This window comes from Diabrotica undecimpunctata, chromosome 9 (assembly GCF_040954645.1).
Source record: "Diabrotica undecimpunctata isolate CICGRU chromosome 9, icDiaUnde3, whole genome shotgun sequence".
Lineage (NCBI taxonomy): Eukaryota > Metazoa > Arthropoda > Insecta > Coleoptera > Chrysomelidae > Diabrotica > Diabrotica undecimpunctata.
Genome location: NC_092811.1, coordinates 62,838,886 through 62,860,558, shown reverse-complemented (window position 1 = coordinate 62,860,558; position 21,673 = coordinate 62,838,886). Strand labels below are relative to the sequence as shown.

At 33.4% G+C, this 21,673-nt stretch overlaps 3 protein-coding genes across 3 annotated transcripts; all 3 read right to left on the bottom strand.

Moving 5' to 3' along the window:
* Positions 1-4,185: 4,185 nt before the first annotated feature.
* Positions 4,186-6,043, bottom strand: LOC140450964 (uncharacterized). The gene is made up of 2 exons (XM_072544663.1): positions 5,018-6,043; positions 4,186-4,338 (listed from the first exon to the last, which is right to left on the bottom strand). Exons 1-2 carry the CDS (start codon positions 6,041-6,043, stop codon positions 4,186-4,188), a joined length of 1,179 nt encoding a protein of 392 aa, XP_072400764.1.
* A 35-nt stretch (positions 6,044-6,078) lies between these two features.
* Positions 6,079-6,897, bottom strand: LOC140450963 (uncharacterized). The gene has a single exon (XM_072544662.1). It carries the CDS (start codon positions 6,895-6,897, stop codon positions 6,079-6,081), a length of 819 nt encoding a protein of 272 aa, XP_072400763.1.
* Positions 6,898-6,910: 13 nt separating this feature from the next.
* Positions 6,911-10,211, bottom strand: LOC140450962 (uncharacterized). The gene is made up of 3 exons (XM_072544661.1): positions 9,426-10,211; positions 8,306-9,126; positions 6,911-8,243 (listed from the first exon to the last, which is right to left on the bottom strand). Exons 1-3 carry the CDS (start codon positions 10,209-10,211, stop codon positions 6,911-6,913), a joined length of 2,940 nt encoding a protein of 979 aa, XP_072400762.1.
* Positions 10,212-21,673: the final 11,462 nt, after the last annotated feature.

Sequence of the window (21,673 nt, the reverse complement as noted above, 5' to 3'; positions counted from 1 at the left end):
AGTTTTTGCTTCCATTTGGCTTATCTTTTCTTGTAGATAACGATTGTTTTGTTTTAAAAGAGAATTACTTTTTAGTAATAAATTAAAGTTTTCCTCTTTTTGTTTTATAATATTTCAAATCTCGTTTGTTTCACAGCAAATTATTCGTGTGTCACAAATTTTGATGCACTGAAGCTTACTTCTGGTTGCACATGACAAATGAAAAACATTTCCACACTGTACACAAACTAAGATTTTAGTAGCTTTACTTTGACAGCTCTTAAATTGTTTCTCTAGGAAATTTTCGTCACTAACTATAGAGAGCACATTTAAACGCTGCTCACCAGTCGGCGCTATCTTGAAAAATTTTCTGGAATTTTTTTGTTCCAATAAATAAACAAGCAATGAATACGCCTGCTTTAGTTAACTTTACTGTGTCTAATGCATCGAAAATTGCCTTATAATTTGCAATAAATTGTCTCTGCGATTGCGAAGTACATTTTTGCAGTGTAGGAGTGGCTAGTCACTGCTGATAATATGAGCGGATTATCTGCCGTTAATGACTATACCGACTGTGTAATAAATCTAAAGCTATGACAAAATTATCATCAGTTACCGGCAACCTATCAATTAGCTTTAACACTTCTTCCTTTAGATATGATTTTAAATAAAAAAATTTCCCAGCATTTGATGATATCTGTGATTTATTGACAATTAGGGCTCTGAATTAGTCGATAAACGAAGCATATTCGATGCAATTTCCAGTAAATGTGGGTAAGTGAATATTTGGTAGCTTAATATTTATATGAGAGTGGCCAGTACGAGAGAAATGATCAGGATCTGGTCGGGAAGATACTTGATTTACTTCGACTTGAGCTTGTAGGGTACATTTAAGGTCTAGACATTTATTTTCATATTCTTCTCTATCCTCGGAGTCACTGGGTAAGAAGAGTAACTCAATTCAATTTTGAATGAAGTCATACTTATCTAAGTTCTCCTTTAGAAGGTCTATACGAGACGTCAGCTGAAGAGATATTAGCCTGTACCAGTTTTCTATGCAGGTGAATTGCGCCTTCTAAGTACTACGCTTTTTCTTAAGAGTGTCGATGTTTGTATTTATAAACAACGAGTTGACTGCGAATTTACTAAGAACTACCTATACTAAGAAAAAAAATGTTTTCTGCTGAATAAACCCTTCGAGTAAAATGCAGAGATAAGACCCAGAGAGATAGAGAGAGAGACATGCAAAGAGGTATATATATTTTTTAAACACTTCAAATGAAATACAAAAGGACAAAGCTGAACAAGAGGGAACGAGAAATAAAGAGAAGTATTCTTGCTAAATCCAAATAAGAGTAACAGTATACAAAATAAACTAAATTATATTTAAAATATAAATAATACTTTGATATATACTATGTCCATACAGTACATTACAGTATTATGTCCATTAAGTTTTCTATTGAGTGAAAAATAAAAAATTAAATTATATTTACATACTTACATTTGTGACTCGCCCTGTAACAGAGTCACCAAATATTGTGATAAGAGTGATAGATTAATTGATAATCTACAGTTCTATATTATTGTTAAATATCAAATTAAATACTGCATATGCCAATCTGGCTTACGAGGAAATAAATAAAGAGATACAGAATGAAACAACTCATTTGTAACTTTTATTATTCTCGTAGAATCACCTGAAATATACAAAATATGTACATTTCAGACCGGCATAGCTTTCTCAAATTTATACAATCTGAAATATGTTCTAAATTACTTAATTATATTCACTTTTGAGAAAATATCCTGCTTATGTTTTTAATGCTATCACTGCACTTTGTTTATGAAAGAAAGAGTTTACCTCGATATGAGCATCCCCTTTCGGGGAGGCCTATGACTACTTGCGTCTGCTTTATGCGGCTGCTGTGCAACTTCCAATTCGATTGAGCTTCAATTGTAGAGAACTAATCATGGAAGAAATGCCGGTGTTTGAAATGGAATTATTTCCGCGTGCTTTTGATTTTCTACGTATACCGCCTTCATTCTCTGACGTCGTTGAGTGGACTGTATTATATGTGTGTATATGTTGTACATAAAGAAAACGAGTCACTTGCTACGAGCTTTTATTTCTCTACGTACTATAACAGAAATAGATAGGTACAATATGATAGACGTTGTTACAGAAGTAGTTTGTTTCGCAATCGCGTAGAGAAATTTGTTTTCTTGTTGTGAACACTTGAAAGTGACAGAGAGCAATGAATATCTGTAGCATATACTGTGAGAGTCGCAAACACGAAGAATCAGAAATTTTTTTATAAGAAAACCATGCTTCTTTCGCTAGAGTTTCTAACAGACTTTTTTTGTGGGACGGTCACCAATGTGGTCGGGGAACTGCAGTGGGACTCTGTGCCATGTAGTATTCTACATATAGAGAAGATTCTACAACGTCGGCACTCCGTACATCCGCATTGTCGCATGAATGCTATTAATTTGGTCGTTTCGTTTCTATCTCCAGAGACCTATCGAATTCTATATAGCGCAAGCGTATTATATTCCAAAAGCAAGTTGACAGTCAATTTATTTATTTTTATTTTGGAGATTAAGGTTATGTGTACATTCTAACTGTTTTTGGTTTTTACGTAAGAGTTTATTTTATTTTGCTGAGATCGTGGAAATAGTGTAGGCATGTTACCTATTAATATAATAAACATACTAGCAGGGGAAAATGAGAAGCGGTTAGAGCAAATTCGTATCGAAGCGTTAACAAGGCGCCAAATGTGAGATGAAACCAATCCTTTCGGCTATAGAAGATATGCGATTTAAAGAACTCTTTAGGTTGAATAAGGAGATGGCACAATATGTTTATAATCAAATTGCACCCAATATGGTACACACAAATAATTCAGTAGCCATTCCTCCTCTGCTGAAATTCTTTGGATCCTTAAGGTTTTATGCCACTGGAGCATATCAAAGAGTTATTGGCCGTGGATTTGACATATCCATGTCTCAACAAAGCATGTCCAGAGCAGTGGAAGAAGTTACATCTGCTATTATCAATACATCGGCAAATGAATGGATATGTTTCCCAACAACATTACAATCAAAAAATGAAATAAAACTAGGATTTATGGAAGCATTTCATTTCCCTGTAGTGATTGGAGCTGTAGATTGCACGCATGTGGAAATACTACGACCAGTAGTTGAGGAACACAATTATGTTAATAGAAAAGGATACCACTGTAAAAACATTCAGTTGGTAGGTTTTTAATGGTTTTATTATATATATATATACCAAGTTACTTTCCTTTCACTTTTTATTATGTGAATTTATTACTTGTTTCAGGTGTGTGACCATAGATTGAAAATTTTAAACATAAATTGCAGATATGCAGGTGCTACCCACGATTCTTTTATCTGGAGAAACTCAAGAGTGAGAGCAGAATTGGAAATTAATTACCAAAGGGGTATGTTAGATGTTTTACAACAAACTGTATGATAGAAAATACTTTAATTTACATATTTTGTTTGCTAGGTGAAAGAAACAGCTGGTTACTAGGTGATTCTGGATATCCACAAGAGCCATGGTTAATGACTCCTGTTGAAAATGCATTGTCAGATACTCCAGAGTATAGATATACTCAAGCACATATAAAAGCACGTAATTGTATTGAGAGATGTAACGGAGTGCTTAAAGGAAGATTTCTATGTCTTTCAAAAATATTGAGGTATTCTCCAGAAAAAGTTGGCAATATTGCCAATGCATGTGCTATTTTACACAACATATGCATAAATGGTGGATTGGATTTTGATTTGCCATTACATGATGAAAACCCTAATATTCCTATTCCTAACAACTACTTGCTAAGAGCAGTTGGACATAACGCTAGACAAAACCTTATCAACGCATATTTTAGATAGGATTATCATATAGGATAGGAAGAAATCAATCTAGTTAATAACAACACATTTTATTTATAACATTATACCATAACAAGTATCTACAAAAATTAATAAAGGATAGATCCACTAACAACTATTATTTATTACTTGACTCACTATTTTTTAAAATCTCGGCCATTATTTTCAACGATGTGGCAATGCTCTCCAGAGATTTTGCAATGTTATCAGTATTATTGCTAACATTTTGCAAAAGTTCTACTGATTGTCTATTAAGATCCAATAGTTCATTTGATAATGGAATTGTCATTGGGCTGCGTCGAAATGTTTTTTATTACTAGTTCCCGTATTATTCTGGTAGTCTAATTTTCTTTTAACGCTTTTATTACCTCCTCCATCTCTTTCCGAATTGGCAGGAGAAGTGCTGGGTTGGTTGGTTGGAGTTTCATCTATTTGGTTCTATAAAAAAAAGTATATTTAAATCTAAATCACAAATGAGAATGATCACTCTTTATTGGTACAAGTAGAATAAAAATGAATAGTATGATTTTACAAATATGAAAATACTCGAATTCTTGTACAGAAAAAAAAATAAATTGGATTTATAAATGATGTTGAAAGAGTTTAGCAGCAAGTACACTTTATTAAATTAAAGTTTTTGAAGCCGCTAAGAACTTCCAACTTTTCTTTACGGCTTTTTCTTCTTCGCCAACATTAAATCACCAACTGATTTTTCCAACATTTTTATTAAAAACTATAACAAATTTACAATGGTATGTATTCCGCCATTCTAACCTCTCTTCTTACTACTACAACCTTCCTCCCCTTGTATATTGCTCATACGGGCGAGTCCATTCGTCTTACAGGTTGCAACTACACATTGTTGCCAGCCTGACCTAAACCTTTCGTTATACAAAATTAAAAGTCCCAAACATTCCCCCCACATTGAAATAACAATTTCAACATAAAGCTTATAGATGTAAAAACTGAAAAATCGAAAATTGTCACATAACCAACGTTTATATATATGAAAAAAAAAATGAACACTTAATCACTATGATTGTCCTGGGAGGGGACAAAGTTTTGAAATAGAACGTTTGTATTCTCCCAGTTGAGTTTTGACCATGACCACTCGCACATTTCCGTCTGGACCACAGAACAGTTCCTTCACTCTTCCTAGTCGCCACTGGGATGGAGGCAGATTGTCCTCCTTGATGATAACCAACTGTCCAGTTTGAAGATTATTGGAATTCTTCAACCATTTTTGCCCTTGTTGCAATCCAGCAAGGTACTCACTCGACCATCGACTCCAAAAATGTTGATGTAACATCTGTACATGTTGCCAACGAGACAGATGATTAACTGGTATCTCTTGAAGACTTGGATCAGGAGCTGCAGTGAGTTTGCGTCCAATAAGGAAATGGGAAGGTGTTAATACCTCAAGATCGTCAGGACTAGAAGAAAGAGGGACCAAAGGACGGGAGTTTAAAACCGCTTCAACCTGTGCAAGAAGAGTAATAAATTCCTCGTATGTAAGAGGAGAGTTAACCAAAATTCTCCGTAAATGATGTTTACATGATTTCACGGCCGCTTCCCATAAACCCCCAAAATTTGGAGCACGTGCTGGAATAAATTGCCATTGAATTCCCTCATTACCTAACGTATTACTAATTGTTTGCGATTCTAGTTCCAAAAATTTTTGTAATTCTTTTAATTCAGTATTAGCCCCAATATAATTTGACCCATTATCTGAATAAATTTTAAGTGGTTTGTCACGTCGTGCGACAAACCTTCGAAAACATGCTATCCAGGCTTCGCTGGTTAAGTCTGATACTACCTCTAGATGAAGTGCTTTAGTTGAAAAACACACAAAAAGACAAATATAACATTTAATTATTTGTGAACCACGACCACGTTTTGTTTTCATTGGAAAAGGACCTGCATAATCCGTTCCCGTTACATAAAATGGAGGATTTACTTCTACTCTGTCTTTTGGTAAAACTCCCATAATTTGCTCCAAAGGAATAGGTTTGCATCGGAAACATCTCACACAACTGCAATACACTTTCCGTGCTAAGTTTCGTCCTCCCAATACCCAAAAATTTTCTCTGACAGTACTTAATATTTGCTGCGGGCCACAATGCAGCAACCTATTATGTTCCATTTCAAATAACAATATGGTAAACCTGTGTTTAGCATTTAATAATCGAAAATGTTTTTGTGAATAAGGTAGGTTTGCCAAGTGTAATCTACCCCCACCCTAAGACATCCTGCTTTATCTAAGAAAGGATTCAAATTAAGAAGACTTTTCTTCCAGGGTTTTCCATTTTCCAGTGCCATCATATCTGCTCCAAAAATTTCTTTTCGTAATACCAATAACAACGCATTCATAGCGTGCTCCAATTCCAAAGGAGATAGTGAACTGGTTACATCAAAATTTCTTGATCTGATCTTTTTAACATATCTAAAACTATATGCCACAGCTCTCCTTAACCTATTTAAGCAACTGAATTTTTCAAAATGAAATAGCTTTGGGTTTTCTTCAGTAGCTATGTGCGAAACTACTGCATACCTCAAGTCTGGTAATTCCAATTGTGCCTCATGACCCAAATTTGGCCACTCTGACTCTTCCAATTTCAACCATTCAGGCCCAATCCACCAATATTGTAAACCAATAATTTTCGACGGTAACACGCCCCTAGATAGAAGATCTGCTGGATTGTGCTCTGATCTCACATGTCTAAATTCACCACATTTAGCAATGGCCTTAATTTGACTAACCCTGTTTGCGACAAAAACTTGTAATTTACAAACATCAGTTTTAAGCCATCCCAATACCACTGTAGAATCTGTCCAATAAAAAATATTATTAATTTTTACTGTAAGAGATGCTTGAACTACTGCAACTAATTTAACCAACACCAATACAGCACAGAGTTCAAGTCTCGGAATTGTTTGTGCCTTCAATGGAGCTACTCTCACTTTAGAACACAACAAATTTAGTGTTACCAATCCCATATGGTCTATACTTCTAAGGTAAACACAAGCTCCATATGCCAACTTTGAAGCGTCTGTAAATCCATGAATGTCCACTGTTATAGCAGTTATTCTTGCAAACCACATGTCTTTTAATTCGTAGACTATTTAAATTTAAGAACTCTGCCCTCAATTTTCTCCATTCTGTTTCCAAATGGTAAGGCAATGACTCATCCCAGTGAAGTTTTTGCTGCCACATTTTTTGTAAAAACTGTTTCGCCAAAAGTACTGAGGGTCCCACCAACCCTAAGGGATCAAAAATCCTTAAAACTTCTGATAATATGGAACGTTTGGTATGCCTATTGTCTTTAGCTGAAAAATCTATTGCAAACATCAATGTGTCTTCTTTAAATGCCCACATCAACCCCAGTGTCTTGTTTTTATCCTTTTCTCCAATCTGAACAGAACCAGAAACATCTTCTGATTTTGCCAATGCAAGTTGCACCTCTTTACTGTTTGTTATCCATTTTCTCAACTCCATACCTCCACATTGTAAAACTTGATCTACTTCCTCGCACAAGCTTATTGCTTCCTCTGCTGATTCAGCACCAGTAAGTAGGTCATCTACGTAAAAATCTTTTAAAATTGTTTGAGAAGCTTCAGGTCTGTTCTCTGCACACTGAACTCCTAACTCCTTCAAACATCTTATTGCCAAGTAAGGTGCTGACTTTGTTCCATATGTGACTGTGTTGAGTGTATACTCCTTTAAGTCTGCATCAGGTGATGCTCTCCAAAATACTTTTTGTAAGGACCGTTGTTCAGGAACAACCCAAATCATCCTGTACATCTTAGCGACATCTCCGCCAACTACCACATAATGCTGTCTGAATCTTAACAATATAGAAACCAAATCTTCTTGTACTTTTGGTCCATTATATTGCAAATCATTGAAAGATACACTTGTATCAGTAGTGGCTGAACCATTAAATACCACTCTTAACCGTGTAGTCTCACTATTTTCATTAATCACCCCATGATGTGGAAAGTAATATGAAATAGTGTCCAACGAACCATCTGATAATGACATATGACCCATGTCAATATAGTCTTGCATGAACTTGATATACAATTCTTGTAACTTTTCATTCTTTTGTAATTTTTGTTCCAATTTATAAAATCTGTTTAATGCTGATTGCCTAGATTGACCCAGTGCTGTTACTGATTTTTTCAGTGGAATATGAACTACAAATTTTCCATCAGGAGCCCTCTTTGTCGTTTGTTGAAAGATTTGCTCACATTCTATATCTTCCTTTGAAAGCACCTCTTGTCCATCTGGTACCTCTTCTATTTGCCAAAACTTTTCCAACTGCTGACTGATGTCTAATACACTAAGATTACAATTAGTAATATTAGATGTGTTTCCACAAAACTCATTTTTCCATTGACCAACCAGCCCAACTTTGTCTTCTGAAGCAATGGAAGATTTGGACCCAACCGAATTTGTCCAACACACAATAATTCATAAAATATATCCACTCCTAAGAGAAGATCAATCTTTCCAGGTTTATGAAATCCTGGATCTGCCAATCGAAGGTGCTTCGGAATATTCAACCTTGTTGTAGGTATATTCTGACTAGGGATTACTCCAGTAATTTGTGGAACTATTAAAAAGGATACAGTTTTCTTAAAGCCCACCCCAATTGATTCAACTGTACCATTGCATCTATATTTGACTTGTGCGACCTTGCTTCCAACTCCTGCTAAAGTAAGATCTACTGACTTCCTAGGCAAGTTTAACCGCTTTACTACTTCTTCACTTATTAGATTGGGTTGGGACCCATAATCTAACAGTGCTCTGCATGTGCAAGCTTTTCCATTTCCATCAATTATTTGAACTAATGCAGTTGACAACAATACCTCTCCAGGAACCGCAGCTCCATTTTCCAACCAGACAGAATTGACACTAAATGACATACCATTTGATGGTCCAGCTACTGATTGATTGCCATTATTAACAGAGGCAGTGGCACCTTCTTCGCAGACCTGTATCGCAGAAAGCTGACCAATATCTTCCTGATAACCTACTCCAGTGACATCCTTATCTGCCCCTCCACTAGCGTAATGCAGCAGTGTGTTATGTTTCCGCCCGCATTTCCTGCAGCTTCCAGATTGACAATTTTTACTAACATGATTAGTTTTTTGCAAACAATTTAAACATAAACCCAATTTTTGTGCTTGTTTATATCTACCATAAATGTTTAATTTAAAAAACTAGAACAGTTATACATAAAATGTTTTTCTTTACAATAGAAACAAGAAGAAGTTGTTTCTACTGCCCCTAATGTTTTATTTAATTTACTTTTCCAATTGGGTTGAAAATGTTTCCCTTTACTATCAACTGTGTTCTTTTCTTTTCTCATCCTCTCAATATTTTTTAAGCTATCTATTCTATTTCTTCTATTTCTTAAAAAATCTTTAAACTGATCTAGAGTTGCTAACTCTTTTTTAGGTCTAATTTCCTCCCATTTACTGAATGAAAATTGATCTAACTTTTTTGACATTAAATGTACCAAGAACGGATCCCATGAATTTGATTCAACATTAAGTTTTTCCAATGCAAACAAACTTTCAATTATTGTATCTAACATATCCCGTAAATCTGTCGCAGATTCTTTTGATAATGACCGAAATACTAATAATGCATCTATATGAAACCCAACTAACAAAGGTTTATCATCATAACGATCACATAACAGTTGCCAAACAACGTCATAATTTTCCGCGGTCATTTTACGCATTTTTACAATTTTTTCAGGATCCCCCTGTAATGCTCGTTTTAAAAAATGAAACTTTTCAATACTTGAGATTGCATCATTATTATGTACCAATGATTCATACGTTTCTTTAAACTCGATCCACATATCTCTATTCCCATTATATGTGGGGATAGGGATAGCCGGCAGCCTTGGTTTTGCTTGAAGCGCTAATCCCCCATGATTGCTATGATTACTAGAACTAGAGGCAACCTGAGATCCTCCCATGTCTACCAAATGACTTTGACTTTCTTGTAACATATTTTTTGCTAATGAAATCACTCTATAAAAAGAATTTTCGAACTTGTCTCTTTCAACAGAAGCATTCCTTATAAATTCCTCATCTGAGGCCATATTATCTATCTCATTTTGAACTTCTTCAAATTTATCTAATAATCCTACTGCCCGATCTAAACGACTTTCCAATTCAATTAAAAGATTATTATCCAGTCTACATTTATTTAAAAAGGTCTCAAAGGTTGTTAATTGACCCTTAATCGTGCCACGTGATGTATTTAACTCTTTTTCACGACCTTCCGCCATGATTATTAAATAGAAATATTTATATACTACCAATAATTAACCAACAATGCCAATATTTAATCCAACAGTTACAATTAAATAACTTCAATAATGCCAACAAGATGAAAATTACGAATGCTAATACTGTCAATAATAATTAACCCAATAAATACACAGTAAATAGCTTGAAATACTTGTATATTTTCAATAAGATGAAAATTACGTACGCCAATGATAATTAAACCAATAAATACAAAGTAAATAACTTGAAATCTTTGTATATTTGCCAATAACTAACCAATATCAATATTTAACCCAATAATTATATTAAATACTGCCAATAAAATGAAATTGTGTACGCAAATGACAACTAAACCAATAAATACAAAGTAAATAACTTGAAATCTTTATATTTTTGCCAATAATTACCCAATATCAATATTTAACCCAATAATTATATTAAATACTGCCAATAAAATGAACTTGCGTACGCCAATGACAATTAAACCAATAAATACAAAGTAAATAACTTGAAATTTTTGTATATTTGCCAATAACTAACCAATATCAATATTTAACCCAATAATTATATTAAATATTGCCAATAAAATGAAATTACGAATGACAACCCTGCCAATAATCATGAAACAAATACATACAACTAAATAGTGTTTATTTCAAGTACTCTTCATAACACAAATTAAAGAAATTCTAGATAGTAAATTTCAATGTGTTTAAAAAGGAACAGACTCATAAAAATAATCCAATTTTCTAACGTTTTAAACCAAAATTTGCCAAAATGTCCATTAACAGCAACCGCCATGCCGGTTCGATAATTTTATCGATAAATGTATTGTATTTATTTGCATTCATCGAGCTCTAAGGACCACATGAAGCCGCTAAGAACTTCCAACTTTTCTTTACGGCTTTTTCTTCTTCGCCAACATTAAATCACCAACTGATTTTTCCAACTTTTTTATTAAAAACTAAAACAAATTTACAATGCTATGTATTCCGCCATTCTAACCTCTCTTCTTACTACTACAACCTTCCTCCCCTTGTATATTGCTCATAAGGGCGAGTCCATTCGTCTTACAGGTTGCAACTACACATTGTTGCCAGACTGACCTAAACCTTTCGTTATACAAAATTAAAAGTCTCAAACAGTTTTAAAACGATTCTACACATCATATACCTATATCCTAATCGAATCTCAAATGAAAATTTATGAAAACAGACCAACCAAGAAAATGCCATAAAGCAAATAAGGCGAAGAAAATAGACCCCCAGATGATATTGCTTCTATAACACTGTAAAAGTTTATACAGCAGCATTTAGCAACAGTTAAATGCAAAATATTATTACACTAAATACTCAACCTGTCTAAATCTTCTTGAATTAAAGTTATATCAACATTTGGATCTATGGATTTAAATAATTTCAAATCATCTGCAAATATCAGGAAATCACAATTTCTAAAACATTCTGATATATCTTTCACAAACATTGGTCACAAATAGTTCTGGTAACTTATGAAGAAAACAGAGGTTTTGGTACTTGTTTAAATTATTAATACTTCAATAGAAACCAGAAACAAAAAGCCCAATTCACATAAATACTCTTACAATGACATAATAACAATAAAGAATGGAATATCCGTAATACAATAGATTTATTAGTTATATGATATATGAAACCCACCAGCTAGGATGGGGCAGGCAATAACAAGTGTTCTGTAATAAGAACTGGTTTAATTGAAATTAGGGAATTTGAATCAGCATAAAAATGCAGCAATATTTTTAATATATTATATATTTTAGAGTGGAATGATACTAAATACAGTTTGATTTGTGTAAACTGTTATATTATGATGAATTAGCATACACCAATTTTTTATATATAATACTGAACATCTGAAAATTTGTTTAATGAAAATGACTAAGGATTCCAATAAAAATAATTCAAATGTGAAATGTTTATTTCTCATCAAAAAACAAACATGTACAAAAATTACTATTTTTAAAATTCTAACATTATTCCAAAAATAAATGTACCTACCTCGATATGGTAATCATTAGGGTGGAGCTCAAATTTATTTTTTCGAATTTCATTTTTACGGGGTGCGGAATTGATGCGTCTTCCATTTTCGAATAAAAAACTTAAATGACATTTTTTCGCATTTTCAGTCTGAAAAGTGCCGCAAGGTAATTGAAATTTTGGAATTTTGTAAAAAATTTTTTAATTCGACAGAGTCAACGATAATGTTTTTTATTCATTTATTTGAGCTATTAGGATTATAAATAATACGAAGAAAAAAAGAAAAAATAGTTAATACAAAATAAAAAAAATATGCTTACAAATTCAAGAATAACATAAAAAATCATTATAAATGATAGTCTTTCTTACTGTCAAATTTAGGCATCAAAAGGCATGATTTCAGCTTATTCTTAATAAATGCATCTCTCCTCTGTAGTCCACAGACGGCAGCACTTGCTTCAGTAACTAATTTGACATACCTTTTAGTGGATTGTGTGTGACATGGGATTTTTCTAATATTCTTCAGGATTTCATTTTCGACAAGCTGTGGCTCTATGATGGCCTGAGATATTATTTCGGTACTGATACTCTTCGTTAGTTGAGGTTCTGTCTTGGTTTTCCAATCTATCATATCGATATAATTATGAGCATCCATATTTAAAGTAGGTACTTGGACAATACGCAAGGCTCCGATGTTTGATGTCTCTCTGATCTTCAATATTCTGCGGAGTGCAAGTTCTCTGACGTACTGTCTGTTGTCAGCTAACATTCCTAGTAGTAAATTCTCTGAATATCCAAAAAATGAATTTCTCTGTATGACTGTGCTTAGTATAATTAGGTTTTCTGACGGAGTTTTACTTGAGACATATAATCTCAATATCCGGTTCGCTATTGTCAACCATCTAGAGTGAACTAGTTTACCAGGATTTTTTTTGCAAAGTTTTCATCACAATGTCCACTATTAATATACTGACATATTTGTAGTAGATACAGTTGATCGGTGCTTAACTCTTGTGTCGATTTGGTAATATCGGGTAACGCACATTTAATTGCATCAAACGGAACAACTGGTAACACTTCACAGTTAGTAACTGCCTTGACAATGGGACATGTGAAACCTTTTGGTCCACTTGTAGTGCCATTTAAATGTTGAAAAAGGTGACGCAATGGCAGTTCATTAGCGTGTAGTTGGCATACGAGCCATTGGAGGGGACGTTGAAACTTGATTTCCAATAAACGAATAACGCCACCTTTGATTCCTGTGTTCACGGCAGTCCCATCACAACTAATAGCCATTATTTGATTTGCATCGATGGACTTGGAGGAAAGGAATGTCAGAATAGAGTTGCAAATCGTTTTGGCGTCACCAGTTTTCAAAAAAATATGGCCTAGGTATTCAGAGTCCAGTTCTTTCAATATGGTAATATGCTCCTCCTGAATCACTCTTCTACGACCATCTTCGTGTATTAACGTTTTATCTTTTCTACCATCGTAAAATATTCCGATGATAGCACCAAAAATTGTAGATTCACCTGTCAATGTAGCCCTAGCTTTAGAACGAGCTCGTCGAACTCTACTTCTGTCTATAACCCGTGATGAATCGTTTTCAGTAATGAGACCAATGTCTTGGAAAGCTGCAGAAATGATTGCAGCTTCAGCACGATCTGAAACCCCATAACGATCTAATGTTCTGGCAACAACTGGAATTGTGACATCAGTCATAGTGAGTGAAGAAGTGGAAATAATTGATTGCGATTGGAAGTCCTCAATGTCACCGTTTTTCTTTAATGTATCTGACTGTTGAACATTCAGTCGTATCTTTGAAGTTGTAGGTGATTTGGAAGTACTAGTAATGGATTCCACATCTATTTGCAAGGCTCTTTGTTCTTCACGTTGCTTTTGTTGGTGTAATCTATGTAAATTCACCTCATTTTTTTTGTCGCTTCACGATCTAAACTACCAATAATCATTTTACGGTCAGTTCGTTGGTCGATTAATTAAGTTCGTTCTGGGATTGGAATTTTTCGGTTTCTAGGACAGCTGCAATCTGTGAACATTTGCAAGTAGCAATATCAAACAATTTCTTGCCATCCTCACCAAACTTAAACAGCTTCTCTTTGTAACCAACTTCGTCCTTTCTGCCTTTATATGGTTTCAATAATGTTCTATACTTATCGTGGTAAGCTATAACTCTGGCTAATATTGTTTTGTGTTCTACGATGGGTATTGAAGCTCTGCCACATCTCCTCTACTCTTTCCGTCACAATTTCACTGGTTTTCCGCACAGTTATTCTACTGTTTTTTATAGCTTTGAGATACGAATATAAACAGCTTCATCATATCTTTATACGTAGGTAACACATTTTTAGGGAGCTCACTACCAGAACCAAATATTGGACAAGTTACTTCATTCCGGAGTAATTCCATAGTTGTAATCTAATTATAGTAACTGAATTCACACAAAATTTGTCGCAACACTAAACTTTGACGATTGAGCTTGATGCTATAGAAAACGGTACTAAACCAACCAATTATCGAAACAGTACTGAATAGTGAATACACAAGATGTACCTACTACCTACTTAGAATTGGAATAGAGTGGGAGAGTAAAGGTCGACTTCTGTGACAGGTAATAACTGGTTGGTAAACTGGTTGGGTGTTAATGAAGTTTTCGTTTCATATCCTAGGACCGGATTGATACCGCACCCCGCGCATGAAAAAAAAATTTTTTTTTATAACTTTCAAAATTTTGTATTACGTTGGGGCAGATGTCAGAGTGGAAATATAAAAAAATGACAATGAACTTTTCGAATACTGTCCCACAGTAGCATCGATTCCGCACCCCGCGTTTGTGAAAATCGTTATTTTATTTTTCTCCATATAACAGCGCTCCACCCTAGTAATCATGTTCCACCATTATACTATTATTTGTCATTTCAACATCAACATGTTGGACTTCAACCTACCAAATTAAATTATTATTAGATTTTTACATATTTTCCACAATATGGTTAGTATATTACTATAAATTATAAAATTTATCTACCTCTCCAAAACCTAATTCGGATACAGACTCATTACCAATGACAGCAGTGACCCCCATAATACTTAAAAGTCTATTCTCCAATGTGGATAAAAGAGGTTGCTGAGGTGAACCACCACCAGTCTTTTGTTGTGCCCTTCTTAAGGAAGCTGCTTTCGCTTTCGTTTTGCACTTCCAATCTGTTAGTGTCTAAAAAGGTTAAACATTAGTTTTAAAATACTATGTTTCCACACAATTATTTTGTTCATGATTAATTAATTAAAATATTTACCTTTCTCCATCCCTCTATGATTTTTTTGCCATATCCTAAACTGCTTAATTTTGTGGTAACAGTTTGCCACACAGCTATTCCTTTAGCTCGTCCCTCACTTCCATTAAATTATTTGTTATTAATTCTGGATATTCTTCGCAAAATGAAAGCAACATTTCCCAATGTTCCATTCGGACCCTCATTTTTATCCAAAAATATAACGAAGACGAAGATCTTTAAAAATGACTTCAAATAACAAAAACAAACAGCAGCATGCAAATGACCCGCGTAATAAACCGAAAAAGTCTACCCAAACAATTAAAAACCCCCAAAATAGTACTTTCTTTCTCTAAAATGTGTTACAAACAAAGATAATAGACAATAAATACCGAAGCGAAACGACATACGCACGGAGTGACAATACACGTTACTATCGCCGTTATAGATAGAATTCTACGATAGAATTCTATGTGGCACGGAGTCCCGGTCCTGGTCTTTTTGTAACAGGTTTTGATTATCTATCGAGTTTTATTGTTGAAAGGAATTTTTCGTCTAGACATACAGGGTGGAGTGAATTTAATAAAACAAAAGGAAATATATTTTGAAAATTACAGGGTTGTAAACAAAATCAGTTTACAACCACTTGCCTTCTTCTCTATTTCGTCTTTTAGTGATTTATAACAGCTAATGGCTTAGTTAATTCCCCGACAAACTTTAGCGCAACATTCGACGTCAGGATCGTTTTCAAGGAGGATGTTTATTTTTTTTTTTAATAGAGAATATTAATATTCTAAATTTGTATTAATTTTTATTTGGCAAGGAAAGGTTTTACGAAAGGAATAAACTCTTAATTAAAATGAGGAAACTCCTTTTGCTCAGTAAAGACATACTTGCTTAAGTTGTCTGAGCATAGTGAGTGAAAAACCCACATTTATTTTAAATTAAAACAAAAAAATACATTTTTAGAAATAAGACAAAAAACATACTATATTTAACATAATCAACTATTCAATAGTGTATTCCCAAACTAAACAAAAAAATTCCAATTGAACACAGATTACATATAAGGAAGAAAACAATAAAATATTGAAATTAAAAAAATAAAAAAAACGAACAAATCATAAACAAAAAGTGTAATCAAGCTAATGATGATGCTAACTTATACCTAACATAATAGACCAGTGTCGAAGCCTTTAAAAAAGGTAAAAAGTGAAAAAAAATTATAGTAGAATGAAACCTATTGGAAAAGGAAGATAATATGCTAAAAATGGAAGACAAAATAAATTCCACTCCATCCGAGGTCGGGAAGTGGGATGGGGTGAGTTTTTAAGGGTAAAAATCGGTTTATCGCGATTTTCGGCGAAACTGCAAGTGCTATGGAAAAAAGTTAAATAGCAAAGTTGTAGGTAACAACAAGATCTACAACTTTTGTATTTACATTTTTTTCACATAACCTCAAAATTTTTATGGAAAATTCAAAAAACTTTTTTGAAAAGTTTTTGGTTTTTAATTTTTACCTTTTACAAAAAAAAAAATTACGAAACTTAGTGAAAATTTGCCTTAGTATTTACCAAACACACTGTAATTTTTTGGAATTGAAAAATTATTTTTTTTTCACCTGATCTTGATTTAATATCGAAAAAGCACCCTAATTTTCAATCGAAAATTCACGCGTCAAAATATCAGCTTTTTTAAAAAAGTCGGTGGGCTTTTTGTTCGTTGAAATCTCTACTTTCCGATAGTGTAAAAAAAATATACATTACTATGGGAAATATTCTCAAAAAACGCAAAAAACGAAGAAAACTCGAATCGAAATTTTTGTTTTTTTTTCATCACTATGTGCAATTTTGAGATATTTATTAAAATTAACACTGTAATTACTCATGTTGCGTAAGATTTCATGGTACATTGGCAAATAAAAAAATTATAAATTGAAATATTCTACTATAATTAACAAACAATTAAGTTAACAATGTTTATATTTGATAAGACATCTACAATATTATAAGAAAGTTGTAGAATTTTCTTTTAATTAAATGAGTACTAAATGCGTACATACTTCTTTATTGCTATTTGAAGATAATTTATATACCTGAGTGACCTTCGGAAAATTTTAGTCCATGAAAAGGTATTTCGTAAAGAAGTGGGGAAGGGACTCCGAGGGTTGGCTTACTACTATACCTGCTATTTCCTAGCAGCTATAAGAACCGTTAGTATAGCTAGTATACGAGATGAAGAGCAGTTAATAACATCGTTATAAAATGCTCGTGCCGGCTGTTAGTTTCAGAAAATTGTGACCAATTTCCTCTAAATGAAATTATTGGAATCTACAGAGGAAGGTAAGTAAATATTACTTGTATTTTAATCTGTATCAATCAGTTCTAAGATAAAAATAGTGATACAGTAGTCTTTGTCTATAACGATTCCCTATATAACGATAATTCCTCTATAAAGATGAAAATAGTAAACGTTGGTTGGTTCCTCAGAAGAACAATGTATTAATTCTTTCTATATACCGATATCGTTCTCTCTGTATAGCGAGTTACATGGTACGAAAGTCCGACGTGGCAGAATCGCAACCAACACCTGCGACTTACTCTGCAGTTTCCCCAGAAGTTGTCGTATTGTTTCTTTGTTATTTGCATTGTAAAAATTATTATTATTCTTGGTCTTGTTCAGTTTAGATGCATTAAAATTGTAGCTTAGAAATAAAAATATTTTTTAAAAACAAATTTCATTTTTTGAAATTTAAAATTGGCGCAGTCAGTAGGATTTGTGCGAGTCGCGAAACTGTGAATTTCGTATCTATCGAAAAGCAGACTTTTTCGGGACTTTGGTGTTTCAACGCCTTAAGTGCAAATCCAAAGAACATTCCGTTTAGTGGAAAGCAGCCCTTCAGTGACAGCAGTCCTTCATTTGGGTGGACGAATTTGGAGAAGTAGTTGGCAAAGACTATCGAGGTGAGTGCCAAGTTCCTTCTTGCCTTCCTTATTTATTTTTCATAAATTCGGAAGATAGCTTGTTAAGACATTGTTTATTAGACGATATTTTCATTTTATGATTGACGCTGATTCCTTGGTAGAATCTCTTAAGAATCTAAAGATTAACTTTAAAGATAGGAAGAATAAAGATAATAAAAATATTAAAATTCGACGTTCGAACGTCGTCCCATTAATTGGGAACTATTTAAGTCAAAAATTTCAAATATTAGACCTTATGATGGAGATACTAATACTTTAAATAAATTTATTTATCTTTGCGATAACTTAATTATTACATATAGAGCATATAATGACCAAGAATTAAATGATCACATTTTTGAATGTATTCAAGGAAAACTTATAGGAAAAGCTGAGCTTATGGTAGGAAATAGGGTAGAATTTAATAATTGGGCACTTTTAAAAGCCGCGCTTATACAATGTTTTTCTGATAAACGTAATTTACAATCCTTAACACAAGAACTTACTAGAACTAGGCCACAAAGAAATGAAAATTTAATAGAATTTGGAAATAGATTACAATTGTTAGTAAGTAATATAGTACAAAGAATTAGCAATGATACTAATCTTGATGTAAATCAAAAGGCTGTTTTCATACAATTTTGCGAAAATACAGCACTAAACACTTTTATTACGGGTTGTACCGGCACATTAAAAAATAATATGCATTTAAAAGCACCAGCTTCTTTAGAACACGCCATAGCTTATGTAAATGAATTTGAGAATTTCGAGAAATTTTATTCAAGTAATAATGACAATAAGTCGCACCAAAATAAAGGCAATTTCAGAAATCAGAATTTCCCTAATCCAAACAGGCAATTGTATAATCCCATGAATAATCAATATTTTCAAACAAATTCTTCTATTCCCCAAAATCCAAACTTTAATACAAATAATAATTATCCCCAAAATTTCCAATGACCTCGCCAACCTATTAATGTACAAACATCGCGCCCCAAAGCCGGAACCGATGAATATTTCCACAAATTCTAGATTCCCTTCAACGTTCAACAGAAGAACAAATAATTTTAATAGAAACTATTTTCAAAATAATGGGCAAAAGCCGAATATTATAGTTGAAGAATTATATAATAATGATTACGATAGACAAGAATGCGAACAGACGCATAGCGACGTCGACGCAGATATCCATTCCGGTGAGCAAGTAGATTTAGATTATTTTCCTCAGAATTTTCAGGAAACCACCTCAGAAAACCAAATAACTTAATCGAATTAAATTTAACCTCTAATAACCCTTTACCTTACATCACTACTTCTAATCCCCCATTAAAATTATTAATTGATACTGGTAGTACGAAATCAATCTTAAAACCCAGTATTGCTGAACAATTTTATTCAGATTGCATATATTCTTCAAACGTTTCAATTTCTACGTCTCTTGGCACGAAAGATATCAAATACCAAGCAGCCATACCGGCGTTCCAAGAATTTAATCGAAACAACATACTGCACTACATATTATATGACTTGAGTTTTATGATGGCTTGGTCGGGGTTAATGACCTATTATCCATGAAGTTTAACATTGATTTTAATAATAAATGTCTCGTTAGCAGAGACACAATAATCCCTATTAAATTTAGAAAACCATCAGACATAAAGTTTAAAATATCTGTTGGCCCTTATGAGAAGATTAGAAAAGAAGTCCCTGTGATCGTACCGAACGGTGAAATATTAATTGATAAGATAATTTTAGGTGATATGTATGTACCAGAAATGCTAACTGTAGCAAATGATGGTTTAGCTTTAGTAAAATTTGTCAATGAAACTAATAAAAATTTATCTATAACTTTATTAAAACCCATAAACGCTTATCCATACGATTCTAACGTTTATCAATGTTATAAATTTGAATTTTCTAATAGACAACATAATTATAAAATGGATAAAATGCTTACATTTACGTCAAAAGTAAAACATGTTATTAAAACAACCGACGAGGAACCTGTACATGTAAAGTCGTACAGATACCCTTATGTTCACAAGGAAGAAATTAAAAAGCAAATTGACAAAGTGTTAGACGACGGAATTATTAGAGCCAGTAATAGTCCCTGGGGCTCCCCACTTTGGATAGTAAAGAAGAAACTCGATTCTTCCAATCAACAAAAATTTCGCTGTGTTATAGATTATAGGAAACTTAATGATAAAACCATTAGTGATCGATATCCGATACCCAATATTACCGAAATATTGGACAAATTAGGACGAGCACAATATTTTACTACTCTTGACTTAGCTAGCGGTTTTCATCAAATCGAGATGAGCCCCTGCTCCATAGAAAAAACAGCATTTAGTGTTAATAATGGACACTACGAATTTTTAAGAATGCCTTTTGGCTTAAAAAACGCACCATCCACCTTCCAAAGGGTAATGGATGAAATATTAAAGGATTTACAAAACAAAATCTGTATGGTATATATGGACGATATAATTATTTTTAGCACAAGCCTCCAAGAGCACATTCAAAACTTAAAATTAGTGTTTGCAAAATTAAAAGATGCACAATTAAAAATATAAATTGATAAATGCGAATTCCTTAGAAAGGAAGTTGAATTTTTAGGGCATATAGTGACCCCAGACGGAGTTAAGCCCAATCCAAAAAAGATTAGAGCGATTAAAAATTTTCCTACCCCTCGTACGCAGAAAGAAATAAAGTCATTCTTAGGTTTGTTAGGATACTATAGAAAATTGATTAAAAACTTTGCAGCTATAACTAAACCTATGACCATGTGTTTAAAAAAGGATCAGAAAGTTATCCACAACAAAGAATTCTTAGACTGTTTTAATATTTGTAAAAATCTTTTGACTTCAGAACCTATTTTAGCTTATCCCGACTTTAACAAAAATTTTCAATTAATAACTGATGCTTCTAATTATGCAGTTGGCAGCGTTCTCATGCAAGATAACCATCCTACATGTTACGCCTCACGTACGTTAAATTCAGCCGAAATTAATTATTCAACCATAGAGAAAGAGTTATTAGCGATTGTATACGGTTGCAAATATTTTCGACCCTACCTCTTCGGTCGCAGATTCCAAATTTTAACTGATCATAAACCCCTTCAGTGGTTATTTTTACTTAAAGAGCCAAACTCTCGCTTAGTACGGTGGAAACTTAAGCTCGAAGAATTTGA

Bases quoted from the DNA above. Each gene is read 5' to 3' on its own strand.
- LOC140450963 (XM_072544662.1), bottom strand. From the start codon at position 6,897: ATGGGATTGGTAACACTAAATTTGTTGTGTTCTAAAGTGAGAGTAGCT.
- LOC140450964 (XM_072544663.1), bottom strand. From the start codon at position 6,043: ATGGAACATAATAGGTTGCTGCATTGTGGCCCGCAGCAAATATTAAGT. The intron at 4,339-5,017 runs GTGCGAGTGGTC...TTTTTTTTATAG, and splicing joins TCTGTGGTCCAGACGGAAAT to AACCAAATAGATGAAACTCC.
- LOC140450962 (XM_072544661.1), bottom strand. From the start codon at position 10,211: ATGGCGGAAGGTCGTGAAAAAGAGTTAAATACATCACGTGGCACGATT. The intron at 9,127-9,425 runs GTACATTTAATG...TAACTGTTCTAG, and splicing joins ATTCATGGGATCCGTTCTTG to TTTTTTAAATTAAACATTTA. The intron at 8,244-8,305 runs GTTGGTCAATGG...TTGTAATCTTAG, and splicing joins CAGAAGACAAAGTTGGGCTG to TGTATTAGACATCAGTCAGC.